Below are 17929 nucleotides of genomic sequence, written 5' to 3' on the forward strand. Positions count from 1 at the left end.
TGGTGCATTTTTAAAATTTGCATGCACATAATATTTTACCGAACCGAGAATCTGTGACAATTCAACACTAAGTTAGCAGATACTGACATCATTAAGCTGACGTGACTGTTTAATCTTTTGTATTTGAACTTATAACTGAACAAATATCTTGCTCTGAAGCTTTAATGTTTGACATCAAACATCAAACTATTCTTTCTTAAACAAAAGATATAATTCTGTACATTACAGTCTAATAAACAATCAATAAAATACAATCAATGAAATATATATAGAATATATGAAATTAACCCTAAAAGAAAAATCTTCACAAATTTAAAGTTACGCCCGCTTAATAAGGCGTTAAATCCTGTTACCTTAACATTTCTCTGTATCGCAGCATTAAGTATAATTTCAGTTATACTAACAGTATAGATCTGACACAAATACATTTAAAAGATACTAATTTCAAGGAGCGTTTCTTCGGTGCAGTTTTGTCCGACATTTCAGACACACTCTAAGACAGCGATCCTCAATAGGCAGATCAGCCTGTTTGTGGCCCCCAAACTTTTATTCCTTCACCATGGGCTTTGGTTGGGTCAGCACGTGTGCAAAGGGACTTGTCTCCATGCCAACGATACAGAGACAGCTGGGTCACTCACCGCTGCGAGTGCAACTTTTAACTGTCACTTTCGTTTTCGGAGCAGTTCGCGTATTCACATTTTGCCGGTGGTATAAGATTGAAAATGGCGTGTTTCCAAGTAAATTGCTATTACAAAGTGAACAGTGAAAATCCGCGACTCAGAGAAATAGGGATTTAAAATTTGCATTCATTCTCCCTCTGACAGGACAAGCCCCACGTATCTGACAGTGCAGCGGTAACAAAGGCCAGACGTAGTTTAGCTAATTCTACTCCGTCTCATCATGTATTTTCAAACACACAAATATTGTAACGGACGGGGAGTTTCTCCCGGCAAACACCCTTTCACTCACGGTGCCAAAATGTTTATCATCCTTGTTAAAACTCAACACCATTTAATCAAAGAACAAATGACGTGAATTAACCCACAATCATCTTACATATCATCTTATTCACAAACACATTCACGAACCATAATTACACCAACACCAACAGAATACCCAAGAGTCATTGCGCCACAGTCCACAGGGGGCGTTACAATATGCCAGGAGAAGCTGTGATGAAGATTTCCAATTTGAAACGGCATTATGAGATGAAGCATAGGAATTTTGAAGAGACATTTCCTCAAAATTCAGCGATAAGCACAACACCAATAAATGCACTGAAATCGTCATATCAAGCTGCAAGCAGGATGCTTGTCACATCTGTCACAATGAAATAAAATAATGCATGACTGAAGTGATGGACACAATGTTTGAAGGCAAACAAAAAGAGGAAATATTCAACTATGTATTTTAATTTATGTTAAAATGGAAATTACATTTTATTTTAGTTCGTATTTTGTTGTTTAGAATGAAAAGGACATTTTGTTTTGAATATTACAGTATTATTACATGTGGCCTGACCGACCTCAACACATGGACCTTTGAGTTATTGAAAAAAATCTTTGTGGCCCTTTAAGATTTGTATTTGAGTACCCCTGATCTAAGATATCACTATGTTTTTTATTGTTTACCAGGTGTACAGTGTAGAGCGATGACTTTTCTCCTCAGCGGAAGGTGATGAGGTATTCTGGGTAGGCCTGGTCATCGTGGAAGATCACAAACATGGAGGGCGGCTGCTGGTTGTTCACCACACTGTCGAAGCAGTCGGTGGGGTCTGCGCCTCGAGGAGGGGGGCTTTTCATATCACGATTACCGACAGTGTAACGGCCGGTCAGGACACGGGCAACATACAGCCGCTTCAGGCCTGCCGTGTCTGCCGGGGAAAATCCACCTGCTGAATAATTTGCATCGACTGCGAAGTAAACTCCCTTTCCATACGCAGCAGCTGTGATAGGGATATACAAGGACGGAGACATGTCAATTTAAAGCAACATTTCAAACGCATCAACATTTTGGGGGAGGATTAGGGCCTTTGCTAGGGCCAGAGTTCTGACTTTTTGTTCATACTACTGAGTTTTTTTCTTTACTTTAAACTCAGAGCTCTGATTTTTCAGGATTCAGGCTTTCTCAGAATTATGACTTTGAATGTGCCATTTGTAAGAAAAGTTGATTTTGAGTCTCATTCCCTACTTGTCAAAAACTTGCTCTCTGGGATGACCAGTTCTACAATCCCAGGCGTTATTATTTGACGAGTTGGGAATCAGAATCAAAAATGAACTTTTCTTACAAATAGCACCTTTAAACTCAGAATTCTGACTTCTTCTCAGAATTTTGAGTTCTTTTTTCTTTTAACTTTAACTTTTTTATCAGAATTTGACTTTTGAGTCACATTCCCAACACGTCGGAAACTGGTGCTTTGGGACGACGCCCGACCAGTCCTATAATCCCAGAGTATTATTATTTGACGAGTTGGGAATGACAATCAAAAAACAACTTTTCTTACAAATAGCCCGTTTAAACTCAGAACTCAGACCTGTCCTGAGAATTCTGATTGTGAACATAGATTTCTGAGAAAAAAGTGTCCCTAATCCTCTACCGTTAACTTTCATTTATTAACAAGTAGATGAGAAAATACAACACCACTCTCATGAAGCTATAGCTAGGAGCCAATTAGCTTGTCTTAGTCTGAAACTGAAATAAACACCTCATCCGCCAATGCACCCCATAACCCTACCTAGTTTTTTGTAACATAACACATAACGTATGTCTTAGTGCGCTTTCCAGGTGCTGGTAGGCATATTTTGTTACTTTTGGGCAAAGCCAAGCTAACTTTTTCCCTGGTTTCTGTCTTTATGCTAAGGTAAGCTTCATATTTACCAGAGAGACATGAGAGCGGTATTAATCGTCTAATCTAAACTCTTAGCAAAAAAGCAAGTAAGTGTATGGGTTTCTTAAACTGGTTGTTTAAGAAACAGCTGTATTTTCAGGGGATTATAACACTATGAGACAACATTCTTTACCATGTGTTCCTGCGTAGCTCCTGTCAAATCTGTCCCTCTCAATGAGGTTGCATGACTCTGCCGAAGTGCCGTGGTAGAGAAACTTCTCCCCCAGGTCTGCTTGACCGTTTTTGGCGAGTATACGCTGCCTACACACAGCATAGGCGTTCCACAGGTAGAAGTTCTGCACACGCTCAATCTGACATCAGACAACAACCATTTAATGAACCGTAGATTTTCAAGCGCTGAAAAGCTACAATGAGATTATAATATAATGTCTGGTTTTGTGTGACCATACTCACTTTCTGAATGTTGTAATTAGCCATTTTGAGGAAACCCTGAGCTACATGCTGGTACTCGGTTGAGTTAGGTTGCAGCTGGACCTTCTTAAAGAGTTCGTCACGCATAGGGTCCCAATGGGTTGGAATCTCTAAGGCTAAAGAAGAAGTTACACAAGTTAATGTTAATCCTTGAATATTCTTAATGATTAGAAAAGCAGATGTTGCAAAATCTGAGGGAAAGCGCGAGTAAGTGAAAACATACTTGTTTCTGTGTCGCTCCTCTTTACTTTGTACTTCAGGCCTGTGAGCCAATCTGTGGCTTCTTCAGCCATCAAGTTTACTTTCACCATCATGCCGTCTGGTGCCGTCACATCTACAGACACTTGTTTCTTCAGGTGAGCCTCCTCCAGCAAGAAGTTGTCATGCAGGCTCAGCTCCTGCCAGTCTCCGTTTACTTTCTGAATCAACCACTGGACATTGAGAGCCAACATTGCTTCTTCTTTGCTTTGGAGGTCTTCGCAAAGTGCTTCTTGGACTGCTTTGTTCACAAGCTCGATGACGCTCAGAACGTCCTCTTTCAGGCCTTTCAGCACATAGACGTCTACTCCTGACACTGACCGATCTCTAGCTGCGTTTCCTGCTCTGATACCACTCACACCACCAGGACCTTGACATCTCTTGTATTCCAGGCTAATTTCTAACAGTCTGACTTTTGCCTGCACTGCCTCCACCTCCATGGCTTCAAGCCTGGAAAAATTATGCACATCCACCTCTCTCTCAACTAGCTGCTTCTGCAAGATCCCCTCCAGATCTCTGCCAACGGTCCTGATGGTGTCTCGACTACAGGCAATCACATTTATTACAGCTGGCAGTGGCTTGAAAGAGAGGAATGTTGCGTCCTGTGGTGCTGAAGTTGTGGAGGTCCTTGAATATTTTTCTTGCCATTTCCTGAGTATTTGTTTGGCTTTTTCTATTTAAACAAGAGCAAAAAAGATCATAAGAACACTGCGTAATCAACTTTTTATCTCCCACCTTAGCAGAAATATCTCAATATCAACTATTAGGATGGTCATAAAATGTTGTATCAACTTTCATTGTTCCATGAGGATGAAGCCTATTGAGTTTTATAACTGCCTGACAATTCCTCTGGCACCATCAAGAGGCTGACATTTGCAGCTCTTCATTTGAGTGAAACATCTTGACAACTATTGGGCTGAGGACTAGCTCCGGTTGGGAAGCTCAAATGCTAAGATAGTGTTATGCTGCCGTTTGTCATGTTCCAAATCAAATAAAAGTAAGGAATCTAACAAATCTTTTTAATTCAACCACATCCTAATTGATCAGCAACTAGAAAGCTGATGAATAGTTAAAACCTGAAGGAAAATCGAGCCTTATTTTAATTTTAATTTGTGAACATTAGCATTCAACCACTTCCTAGCTAATATTATCATTTGACTGCCTCCAGTGCTTTTTAGTTATGAATGTGTTGATATATTAGAATCAATTTAACACATTTCCTATTGTGTAATGTAACACTATCAAACAGTAACGTTCGCTAGGAAGTGGTCCAATGCAAACAGTTGTGTCGTGATGTAAAAAAAAAATGGCCGCCATGTGAAAATGATGTCAGCTAACTAGCATATGTTCACATGCTAAGATGATGAACCTGGTAAGTATTACATGATGATAATTTGCCACAAAGTACAAAATATTCAAGCCTCATTAACGGGAACAAACCTCTTACGCTGAGATGGCGAGTGGCCGTTTGTCCAAAGCGGTTCTCCAGCTCTGATCTGCAAAAACACATCAAAAGACAGACATTTAAAAACAAGATGATCTGACTGATCAGACAATGCTACACATACCAAGTGATAAATAACCCTTCTGTTACTGCATGAGTAAGATTTATATGTGACCTGAAAGCTTGGAAGACCTGTTGTTGCAGGATCACAATGCGGATGAGCGAGACAGACTTTGGTTTCACGTCTGTAATTGCTGAGGTCATGCCATCCAGCATGGCTTTACATGCCCTGACGAAGTCCATACCACCCACACCTGATGGGAAATAAGACAATGGCAGTAAATCATTGCATCAAGTTTATTCCACCAGTGATTCCATTCATATTGCCGCAGTGAACTTTTGTATATTCCTATTCACTGTGTTGACCTCGAATGCCATTATTTGTATTGTATATATACAATAATTTACTATGATTAATGTCTTAAAATTGGCCTACTTTAGATCTCTAGAGGTATGTATAGATCTATGGATCCACATGAACAAGATGTTTTACTTATTGTCATGTGTTACTAATGAGCAATATTACACTGGAGGGTGAACTTTACTTCAACAATGTGGCGCTAATGATGCTAAAGCTAATTCTCAAGTTTAATAATGGGAGTATACAACAATTATCAATAAGGATAAAATCAACATTTTCTTGGAAATACATCAGGTCTGACTAATAACTGGAAACTTATCTGGAGCTTACTACTTTATCCATAAGGCCGACCCTTAGTTTCGACCTAGAAACAACGACGAGTCCATAAACTAAACTAAAACTAAAATATCTGCTGAAAAAAAAAGAATTCTCTGTAAAAATGTAGGTATTACGTCCCCACAAGTTCCCAAACTATTCTATAAATATTACTTCAATAGAAATAGCCAAACAAGAGGTAATAGTCTACATAGGCCCACTGTGGTGTGGTTTTTTATTTTCCTGAAAGTTTTTTTCTCGACAGGACCCTGTGTTTGACAATATATGCGTTTTTATCAAGCTCTCACAGGTATAATGTTGCCCAAGTAATAGTGGACTTATACTGCTGACAGCATGTCAGGACTGCTTGTTGTATACTAATTTCTATACATATGCAACGTTTTTAAATTTAACTAGATGTAAACATGATTTTTTTTTACTACTTTTAAGTGATTAAAAGGATTGGTGTTGACCACACAATTAAGAACTCAAACACACACACACATGCATCCATATACACACAATACAAACCAGTATTGATAGCTGGGAAGGCCACTGATCGGTATCCTTTGCTCTCACACTGCTTCAGTATCTTTTTGCAATTTTTCCGAATCACCTGAGGGTCACACCTAAAACTAGCATGAATAATTTCCCTACAGGCAAGCATCCCGGGTCCTGTGGTGCACATGCAGTCTGCCGGAATTCCCACTTTCAAAACACATCACACAAAAAGAAGGGTATCAACACACAGCACTGGATTTTTGTACAGGATGTTGGGTGGTGATAATGGACAAGATATATTGACAAAGTTATGATAGTAATGTGCATGCCCGAAAACCTCTTAGAAGTATGCGTAGAGTTTTTTTTCAGTCTGTACTTACCTCGTGCTAACTCTGCTTGAACAGTGCCCCCTGCTGCAGTCAGAATAGCTTTGGACACACCTGTGGAGATTGTGAACAGAGACTTACCGCAGAATCCAAACTAGGCCAATATAATATTTAAATAATGCACCAGTCTTAGGTGCTGTGGTTGTGCATGTGTATATTTAAAATCAATGGAAACATTTAGAAAATCAATTAATCACACCTGATTGATGATTGATGTTGGAGAAGTCAGTTGTATTGATAATGGCATCAGTTCTCTCATGAATGATGTCTCCATGGACCATCTGAAGCTTGACTCCGCCCAGCATGGCTGTGACCTCGCCGTCACTTAACGAGACATGGCGGTAAAACGAAGCTAAAGTCATGTCAATTAAAAAGAAAGAATAATTATAGTTTATCATGTTTTATATCACATTAAAAAGTAATAATGATAATAAACTACAATTAAACTGACGGAGCACACAGATTTCTTTCTTAGCCTCATTTAGCTTCTTGTTTTGGTTTTACGCCTGCATGTTTGACAGAACCTGTGTACACTACCAACTTAGCAAACAAACAAGTTAGCAAATGCTTGAGGAAGACAGTTGAACATCTGCAAGTTAAGCTAAGGGTTGGTGGTCCATCTCTGCTCTGTGTGTAATTAGGCCGTGCTTTGCTAGTACATTAGCCTAACTTTAAAAATTGGTAATATGGTAGTGGTTCTGTTTGGTCGCCTCTTTGATATTTTTCTGTCCCCTTGTGGCCGTAGAATGATTATAGCACCCTTAGAGATTGAAGGAAAAATAATTAATCAAAGTCTTGTTCAACCTTAAATTGAAAAGAAGTTATCAAAATCAACCTTGATCTGGGTTAGCATCATTCGTGAATCCTCTGAGATGCAAAGAGTCCTGAGCAGACTGGAAGGCCTGTATGAATAAAAAAAACACCAAATAATTGTAAAGTTTACTTTTTGCAGTCAATGGTTTAGATGTAGTATTTTCAAAAAGATTGTATTCTCAGTGTGCAGCTAAATATATCAAATTTGAGCTTGTATTATGTAAATATGGGTAGGGTTGGGGGTCAGGGTTGCGGCTCTGGCCCAGGGAACAAGACAGACAGCTAAAGGCGCTGAACTCGTCTTAAAATTAGCCAGTTCCCATGGAGGTCAACCATGCATCATTCTCTTCTTTGCCCCATTAAGGCACGGACACAGGACGTCTAGGGGTTGGCAGCGAATATGGATCTGATTTGTTTCAGTGCAACTCAAGGATGCCTGATCTGACTGGGATCTGGGTAATTTGGAGGCCAGGTTGGCCTATTAATACACCTGTTAGTTCTTTTAAGGTTGTGGGTTATGTAAAATATTATAATTTACACAGCAGTCTACAAATTAAGAAATTGGACATACTCTTTAAGGATGCAGGCAATGTTGTTATTGTGATATTTGTTATTTGATTTTCTTTTACAAGGCACTGATATTGCATTTTATTTACCTTGCTCGATTCTTTGTCACTGGGGTGGATTATGATACGGACCAGGAAAGATGTTCTGTTGGCTCGTTTCTGTTCAAATACACGGACCTCCTCCAGTAGAGCCTTGGATACAACTCGGTGAGGAAAACACAGGACTGCACCGGTCCCAAGTACAGGGAGAGCAACTGATCTAAAGCCTCTGTTCTCACAGTAAGCCAGAATTCTTCTAATGCCCTGTCTCAGGACCTGGAAAAATCAAGAATTTCCAAGGTTAATACAGTCCCTAGTTTTTTAAAGCAGGCAAAACGAATCACATTTCACAACACACAAGAACAACTCACCTGGACTGCATTCCCATCTCGATTACCATCCCAGGGAACAAGGTTGAGGAAGAACACTCCATTAGATGGAAGTCCAGGCAAGCCCTCCACCAGTACTGTCTCACCAGGCAGTGTAGCTCCTCCTGCTTCACTGTGAAACTTTATAGCCAGTTGTGGTCCAACCATACCAGACAAAATGTTTCCAACACGAGTGGAAAGAGGATCATGGCCGGCCATAGGAGATACGAGGCCATCCACCTATGAGAATACAACAGTCTAATGTCTTAAAAGTAAGTAGTAAAGTTTACTCTTTAATGATTCTGACCACCATGCTTATCCTAAAAGGAGAATCTGTAGCATCTGCTCTTTATGCAAATAGACCAACTTCTGAAACACCTTAAAGGAGTCATCACCTGGTTTTTTACATATCCAGTCCCTCTTGGATCGCTTTGGATCAATTCTTAAAACTTATTAGAAAAAAAATAATTTAAAAAAATCAAACATAGAGCTTGTTCTGACCCTTTTTCATACCGCGACTTTCTCATGCGAGATTATGCGCGAGGTTTTGACCGGTCCGGATGTGCATTGTATTAATATGTAATGAGGCGCGCGTTGATTGGCCGCAGGAAGGACAGAGCCGGAATGGGGGGCGAGCCTGCATGTACACAGACTCCAAAACACAAACAGCCCCCTGTCATGGCGCACACACTAAATGAGGAACCTTACGGAATTCAGGCATTTATGTACGAGCCGGAGTCGGAACCTGAACGGGAGAGTGAAGAGACAGAGACGGTGGAAGAGACACGTTTACAGCAGGACGTCTCTGAATGGTAAATTCTTTGTTTTTTCCTTCTTACTTTTCACACTCGTGTTTTACATGTAAGACCTGAGTTTTAATGCTGGCGGTCACGATGTATGGCGTGAAAATGACAGAGAAATAAGCAGATTCGGCGTGCTCACTCTGGCTGAGGACGGCTGTGAGCCGATGCTTAATATGCAAGTAGCCTCCTGTGGTAACGTCACCACAGGAGCAGAGTCAAAATCTCGTGCTTTAGGAACGCGCACTATTGTGCGCTATTCCTGTTCGGAAAAAGAGCCAAAGCGAAAAAAGTAAGCCACTTTCAAACTCCAGCTTTTCAGGCAAGTTTCAACAGAGGTCCAACACCAATATGCATGATTTAACGAGAGAAATTGCGATTTCCGGGTGATGACTCCTTTAAATTAAGTCGCAAAAGTTACAGTAAAGCAGATTCAACATCTCAGCAAAGCTTCTCACCTGCTGGGTCTCAATGGTTCCCTGAATGACCTCTAGACGGACACTATCTCCAGGAGCTCCAGCAGTGGCTCCTCTTGCTGTGTCTTGGGCATCAACATCCATCTGTAACCCCGAATCACTTGGTGAACTGTTTTTGGTATTCATCCCCCGGAGGAGCCGATCACATGCCCCCTGCATGGCCCTCACCACCTCTCCTCTGTTATCAATCAGGATGATTCTGCTCAGACTTCGCCCTCCCTCACTACCAAACTTCTTAATCGCAGTCACAATAGCCTCTGAGCACAAATCTACAGGAACACCAAACAAACCTGAGCTGATACAGGGAATAGCTATGGACTCCAGCTCAAACATTTCTGCCAAATTCAAAGCAGACTGGACAGTTTTTTCCAGTAACGCTCTCTCTCTGCCACCTGATTTTCCAGCTACAGGCCCAACAGCATGCAGCAGTTTCTTGCAGTTTAAGTTCCCCCCTGTCGTAACTACCACATCACCTGTAGCTATTTTCCCAGCCTGCTTTACTAGAGCACGGCTCTCCTTCTGCACCTGAGGGCCACCTGCTTTACTCAGTGCAGCAGCAACACCTCCACCATGGTCAAGGTCTTCATTGGCAGCGTTCACCAGGGCATCAGCACCCAGTTTGGTGATGTCACCCTGGCACACCAGCACCTGGAGGCCATCAAGGAGGCTGTAGCTCGCAACTGTTGTACCTCCTTCAGCAAATGTTGCACCAGATGTCAGATTCTGTCGAGCAACATGAGGTTGGTTTTGAAGTATGAGACATTTCTGAGAATTAGCAACTCTCAAAATGTTCTCTTTTCCAGATGGACTTAAGAAATACCTTACTGCTCCGGGCAGGTCAATGGTGACTCTGTCCTGAACAAGGGAGTCTAGAAAAGGACCCAACTTGTTCCTGACCTCAGTCACTTTGCCGGATGGACCTTCCAGCACCAAGATGGGCCCAGAGGAAGATGTTAAAGCACGGAAGGCAACACCTGAATGGTCAAACTTGTGCAGCTGCAACAATTCTGGTAAGAGTTGTACTAACTCTGGGAAAGGAAGATTGACTTTGCCTTCTACGCTACACTGGTCCAAAATAAACTGTGTGACAGCTTCACTCAGCTCTTCAACCTCATTCTTGTGGCCCAATAAGGTAGCCATGTTGTCTGAGCCAAACACGACCTGAGCCCTGTATTGTCCTTGGTTCATCTCATTTGTCTTGGACTTGAGCTTTTCCTGGAGCTCAGATGGCACAGCAGAGCAGTTAGGAATATCAATCTTGACTTCCTTAAATTCTTCTTTCAGTTTTCTTTCAGTTTCATCCAGTTTATCTTCGAAGAGGGTGAACAAACGTAGCTCTGTGTCTCGTAACTCTATTTCCACCTTGTCATCACTCCCTAAAAAGCCACCAAGCACCCCCGGACCTCCATAAGCTTTTCTTAGAAAGACCACAAAATGTGGACTCATGTCAGAAACTTTCCTTTCCAAAACCAGATTCTCCAGACCGGTGATCAACTCTCCAGCCTTCAGAATCTCCTCCACAGAACCCTCCAAAACTATCTGACCTGCATCTCCCTGTGTGACCTTCACTCCTGGAAAATCTCGTCCTAAATTGTGCTCAATCTCTCTCCAGAGCAGACGGAGTTTGGCTTCACCCAGTCTTCGAATCCTGGTTTTCTTCTCACTTAAACCTGACCCCTGTTTAACATGTTTATCCTGTAAATCTCTAGCCCTGGCCATCACCTGAGAACGCTCCCCAACTATAACAGCCATGCCAAGCTCACTGTACACCTTCACCTCATCTGTTTTCTGAGGAGAGCTGCTGCAGGACTGAAGCAAAGCTTTGATTTTGTGAGTGTCCACCTCATAGTGGCACAGGTAGCGATCAAAGAGTTGATCTACTTTGGCTTTCTGATTTCGAACTTCATCTACAGAACCTGGTTGGGCTAAACTCCTGACTAAAACCCTCTCTTCCTCTGGGTAAAGCTGGGCAGAGCATGACAACAAGGTGAGTTCTTTCACTAGTTCTTTCTCCACCTTTGGACATTCCTTTAGATAACGTAGGATGTATGGATCAAGTTGTAGTTCATACTCTTCACCACCTGGTGAAGTTGTTGAGGCAGGGATGGACTGCTGTCTCTGTCATTGAAAAGATTCAGATCATATACATTTTAATTTTCAGCACAACAGTTTTAATGAGTTATTGATATGCAATCCGAAACAAAGTTAGAAGAGGACTTATATGCTTTTTCTTATTCTGCCATTTAAGGCACTTAAGTTCCAGTTCAGGCAACAATCAAAGCAGCTTTTACTACTGCACAAGTAGCAAATATTCAAAATCAGCTAGCAACTTGTCTAACAATAAACTGACATACCCTGAAGCATTTTAAGTGTTGTGCACAGCATGTAAAGAAAGACGAGACACTATTTAAGAAAACCTTACATACTGACCTGTAATGAAGCGGGGTCCAGTTTTGGGCTAACCGACTGGCTTGTAGGTCCCGGACTGTCTCTCACAGTCAGCACCAGAGAACCACCTGCAACCTCCAACACATGTCTAGATTTCTGAAGGACTCTTTGCTGAGCTGAAACAAAAAAGGGACATTATTGATTAGGTCCTGTCTTTATCAGCACTAGTTTTTTTGTCAGGTTTGTTGCCCCTCTATCCTTAATCCTCTGTCCCTGCCTCTTTGTTTATATAAATGGAAGGAAAAAAGTGTGTTAAATGTTCAATCCTGTATTCCTCCCTTACCGTGTTCCTGAAAAACATATGCAACCGTATATTTTGTGGTAGTAATTAGAATTACTAGTGCATTGCCCGTAGGAAGCATGTTTTCCTATAGAAAAGTGGGAGGTTAAGTAGCTTTTTCATGGATGGCCAAATGAGGCTGTGTTTGAAGGTGGGACGTCAGGGATATAATTGGCTGTTTTTGACTACTTTTGATTATACCATTATATTTCACCTTAAAAACTATTTACCTTGCCTTACTTGGTGTAATTATTTTTAACACAACCTCACATGTGTGACTGTACAGTTATTTTTTCATTTTAAGGTACTATATTAACACTATGGACCTAAAATCACAAAATAACATAAAATCAGAGTAGAAAAAGTTTGTTTTTTTACTGTGAAAACCACAAATATGTTTAATGAACCAATTGCATTAGTTATAATGCAAATATAAATTGTTGTTTACTAAATTGGTGCATAAGTTTTTGAAATTTACAAAGCTATGTGTAACTATTTACATTTAAATGCAGGCTCCTCAGCTCATTCCTGCCTGTTCCACATTCAGCCGTCTCCTCCTTGGTTTGCCTCACAACACGACTCCACTACTCACTAAACACACCACACCAAATACTACATAACACACTAACTATACACTCCAAACACGCTATATGTCACAAATCTCTCAACTCTCAAAACTCGCTATATCTGTCGCCGTCTCCAACACATCACTGCTGCTGTCAATCATCCGCCGATGTCCCTCCCACATCTTCCTGTTCCTCAACAACCAAACTTGCTGCTTGAACACTTTAGTGACAAAAGCACATTTTTACTGTTTCTTCTTGCACCAGACATAAAGCAAACGTAACGGCAATGTTAGCGAAAAAGCGTGTTGGACATTATTTACCCTAAATCTAGTTTTGGACGTGCCAGTGCATCTGCTCCGTCAACTCGGTAGGTAGGCCGTGTGGGTCGGTTAGCGGCTAGCAGCTAGCTAAACACGAACATCCACAGATTCCGCTCCCACTTTGTTGACCGCGCGTCTCCGGATCTCCTCAGACCCGAACAGACTCGGTCTGGACTTGTTTAATCTCATTACAATTCACAACAGTCAGTTTAGATGAACTGAACAGAATGGGACCGAACCGCCTGCAAAATCCCGGTCCAGCTCACGCCGCTGCAGGTATAAATCCACTTGTGACAAAAGCACATTTTTACTGTTTCTTCCTGCACCAGACACAAAGCAAACGTAACGGCAATGTTCGCGAAAAAGCGTGTTGGACATTATTTACCCTAAATCCAGTTTTGGACGTGCCAGTGCGTCCGCTCCGTCGACTCGGGCGGTGGGCCGAACATCCACAGCGCGTCTCCGGATCTCCTCAGACCCAAACAGACTTGGACTTGTTTCATCTCATTAATCCACAACAGTCAGTTTAGATGCACAGAACGGAACCGAACCGCCGGCAAAATCCTGGTCGAGCTCGCACCGCTGCAGGTATAAATCCGCTTGTTTCTTCAGGTATGTCGTGGGCTTGAGCTCTGCAGTGATTGGCTCTGGTGCGCGCGTGGCCACTGTGTGCAGTGATTGGCTCTGGTCCGCACGTGACTGTAGTGGCTCCGGTGGACAACGCTCATGGAATTTGTAAAGCATTTATGAAATAATGTATTAACGGTATCATTGCAGTCCAAGCAAATGCTAAATTGCACGCCACTGAACCACACAGCAGCCATGTTGAAAGTCTCAGGTCAGTCTGATCCTGATCCGCAGAGATATTTGACACACACACATACACACACACACAGACAGACAGACAGAGATTCCGTGTATTATAGATAGATATCTTTTAGTGTTAATGTGGATCTTCTGCAACAGGAGGCTTTCCTTGAGACAACCTCTCTCATCTAGAGTGTCTAAGAAAAAATGCAAAATGTGTGGATGCCAGTTTCCACCAGTTCTAGAAATGTTAAAGCAATAAAACTAAGCATGATGAAAAATGTACCCACAGTAATTCATAAATATGACATGAAAAGACATATTTATGAGATAAAAAGTCATGATTTAAAAAATTATGTCACAACTAAAACTTTTATCTATTAATTCTGATTTGTATTGCTTAACTTCTACCTTTTATCCCATTATTGGGATTTCAAATCTCATAATTTGATCTGATCATTGTGACTTTTTCTCCGATTAGTTGACCTTTTATCTGATCATTTTTACATTTTGTAAAATATTGACTTCTTATTTGATCATTTTGACTTTTATCTCATGATTTCATCTTATTTTCGATCTATCTTTTAATATTTATATATTCAACGAGGCTAGTCATTCTTTTTAATCTAAGTGGCGGGAATGGGAAATGAGGCCAAGAAGCAACAAAAAGAAACATAAACAAAACAAAAGATATACGCAAAGGGACCAAAAAGGTTCACAAAACCAGCACAAGAAATATACAAAACTAGAAATAGATGCAAAACCACTCCAAATATGAACAAAACAAAGTCAAGACAGTGATGCAAAACAAATACAATAAAATTAAAAAGAACTCCGGACAGAAAGGAACACCTAACAGGAGATGCAAAATAACCACAAAATGTCTTTATCTTGTCTTTAGGGGGGCTGGGGTTTTCATGTTCATATTGTACAATATTGTGTTTAATGTACATACGAGTCTATTCTATTTCTTACCTTTTTATTTCAATATAATGTTTATTTTTTACTTGTATTATTATAATTAGTTTTGTAACATTACTGTCCTTTGGCTGCTGTGGCAAAGAAATTTCCCTGTTTGCATGACAATGAAGGAACTCTGATTCTGATTTCACATAGTGCTCTGGGATTCATTGCTTTATAACCCATACATGTTTTCAACTAGTGTGCAGATTTCATATCAGCTTAACAAACTTTTTTTTTTTTTGTCTCTGTTGTTGAATCTTTATGGAATTTCTCACAACATCAGGACTTATGGAGTTGACAGACTGTTATCATGTGACTTTGACATGATCCTCTGTCACTCCAGCAGTCACCTATGGTACAGAACTGCATGTTCTTTAACAGCCTATTATATAAGTGAAAATATTGCATTATGACCAAGAGTGTAAATACTTACCCTGGACTGTCTTTGACGCAATCCGATCTTTACGAAAGTGAAACTAGAGTCGAATGTTTCTAAATTTAGATACAGGCCTCAACAGTTCGGCTTGGCATCCCAAAAGACACAAAAAAAGATAAAACAAAACATCGACGGTGGAATATTTTAGGTGTGGGTGTGCAATTAAATGCGTCTGATCAATAAAAGAAATGCATGAAATCAACCTTTTTTTTCTGTACGGGTGCACACTTTCACTTTCACCAGGCATTTGACATTTGTGTTTTCAAGAAAGTAAACAAGTCAAGGATCCAGTTCAGCAGACACGCATGTAAAACCAAAGCGTCTTACCCTCTCGATCTTTAAAAGCAATGCTGAAAACTTGGTCGTCAATGCGCGTCACCGAGCCGCAGTCGCCTCCTCCCGACTTTCGGCGAATGTGGAAGAAGTTTTCTATCTTTTTCTTTTGCTCCTCGTTCAAACCGGGACACTCGAAGAAGACGGGATACTGGTAAGTTCCCCCCATAGTACACACACTTAATGATCAAATGTGTGAGCTAGGGGTCAGCCGGGCGGTGCTGGAACCGAATGGAGCCGCAGGTCCTGTGCGCTGTGCAGGCTGCAGGATCCGGTGAACCCTCTTCCGGAACTGATGGGAGGCGTCACTGAGCACCGTGACTTCCAGGAAGACCTCTTACTGTAAAATTCACATAACAAAAGTCAATTTACCAACATTTCTCCGTGACTCTATAGGTTTCATGTGCGAATTTAATCAAAAATGTGTCTGAAATTGACAGTAAAAAAAAATAAATTATAAAAAATAGAAAATAACAATTTAATTAAACAGAGAAGGCTGGTGTGTTGTTTTGTACCTTTTCTAACTTCCTTCTTTCTTATTTTTCTGATCCTTTATATGTAGGACATGTCTGATATGTTCTTATATTTTATCGTTTTTAATGAAGGTAATAAAGTTACTAAAGACTTCTTAGCTCAAACAGAGCTCTTTATCAGCGCTAAAAAAATAGCTTTTATTCATGCAAGTGAGGAACAAGGCGTATTCTAACAGGGGTCATATTATGCTAATCTTCAGGTTTGTTATTTAAAAAAAAAAACGAGCAAGGTAGTGTGATCTAAAATAACGCAGCTACAGCTAAATACATTTATAAATATGTATGTTTAAATAAAGTAAAGTAAAGCGAGTGACTCCCTTTGTTGTGGCTTTTTCACTTTGCAGACCTTTTACATGCATTAGAATGTTACATAACACAATAAAGGTAAGGAAAAACCCAAAAAGCAGAATATGACCTCTTTAAATTACAGAAGAATATTAGGGTCAGGGGTGAGAAGAAAAAAGTTGAGAGAAGGAATTTCTTTTGTCTTGTTTCTTTTTTTTTTTTTTTTTACATTATGCACTTCAAGAAAAAAAGTCAAAATGTTGAAAATAAACTCTACTCTTTATCTGAAACAAAAGACAGGACATTACTGTTCAGGGGTGATATTCTTGCTTTTTAACTGATAATTTTGACTTTTTATGTAATTTTGAATTTTCTCCCATAATTTCGTCTTTTATTCTGAATTTGTTTTCTCATTATTGTCCTCTTTTATATAGTAAGTATGACATACCATCAATGTATATCTACTTCATCAAGGCTTAGTTTTACTTTTTTTTTTAAAAGCAAAACTAAGCCTTGATGAAATAGAGATTGTATGGGCTTCCATAAACTTGTCAACAGAGTTGTAAAAGCAACAAAAAGAAACATAAACCAAACAAAAGGGACATAATGGCTATAAATATATTGCTGCTGTTAAATATTCTATTGAGGCGCCGAAATGTAGCCCTCTAAACCTTTTTTTTTATGATTTTTCCATTTTGGTGAGAGCTACCAAAATGTATAATTTGGAATGTTTAACAATAATTGACACACATTGAAAATGACTAAGGCTGGCAGGGAGGCCTGGTTAGTTTATCAATTGCAACTACTCTACAGCATTAATTTTCCCATGCAGTTTACTTTAACCATAACCATAGCTCTTGTTCAATATAAACACCATCAACATGAAAAACACCTTTTTAATGGCTAAACATTTTAATGGCTTAACCATTTTAGTGGCTGAACATGGTGGCTCATATATTTTCCCTTTGTTTTGAACCACCTCATAACCAAGAAATACACACACATTGGAAATCTTTAAAGTAGTAATACCCTGGGGTTTTTGTAGTATTTCAGTGAGTACCACTGATGGTGCTAGTGCTGGAGCTCATGTAGACATCCATGTTAAAACCGCAGGTCAGGATACTCACACCCGAACCATGGAAAAGCAATCCAGCAATTTCCTCCAAAACCTCTTCCCAGAGGCAGCAACGTGACCAGAGACCCGTCCGGAGGCTTGGTCCTGCACCGACTCCTCCGTCCTGCAGCAGCTTGT

The 17929-nt window shown here is 40.3% G+C and overlaps 1 protein-coding gene across 1 annotated transcript; it reads right to left on the reverse strand.

Moving 5' to 3' along the window:
- Positions 1-1512: 1512 nt before the first annotated feature.
- LOC115589519 (protein mono-ADP-ribosyltransferase PARP14-like) lies at positions 1513-16140 on the reverse strand. The gene is made up of 15 exons (XM_030430441.1): positions 15854-16140; positions 12137-12270; positions 9689-11824; positions 8434-8670; positions 8114-8338; positions 7480-7546; positions 6844-6996; positions 6639-6698; positions 6289-6465; positions 5197-5335; positions 5018-5073; positions 3543-4250; positions 3302-3435; positions 3021-3198; positions 1513-1945 (listed from the first exon to the last, which is right to left on the reverse strand). Exons 1-15 carry the CDS (start codon positions 16026-16028, stop codon positions 1665-1667), a joined length of 4860 nt encoding a protein of 1619 aa, XP_030286301.1. The 5' UTR covers positions 16029-16140; the 3' UTR covers positions 1513-1664.
- Positions 16141-17929: the final 1789 nt, after the last annotated feature.

This window comes from Sparus aurata, chromosome 10, assembly GCF_900880675.1.
Source record: "Sparus aurata chromosome 10, fSpaAur1.1, whole genome shotgun sequence".
Classification (NCBI taxonomy): domain Eukaryota; kingdom Metazoa; phylum Chordata; class Actinopteri; order Spariformes; family Sparidae; genus Sparus; species Sparus aurata.

What these genes read in the sequence shown, in the direction of transcription:
- LOC115589519 (XM_030430441.1), bottom strand. Translation starts at nt 16,028, where the DNA reads ATGGGGGGAACTTACCAGTATCCCGTCTTCTTCGAGTGTCCCGGTTTG. An exon ending in TCGCCATCTCAGCGTAAGAG is followed by an intron (nt 4,251 to 5,017) that starts GTTTGTTCCCGT and finishes TTGTTTAAATAG; the next exon opens with AAAAAGCCAAACAAATACTC. An exon ending in GAGGAGCGACACAGAAACAA is followed by an intron (nt 3,436 to 3,542) that starts GTATGTTTTCAC and finishes CTTCTTCTTTAG; the next exon opens with CCTTAGAGATTCCAACCCAT.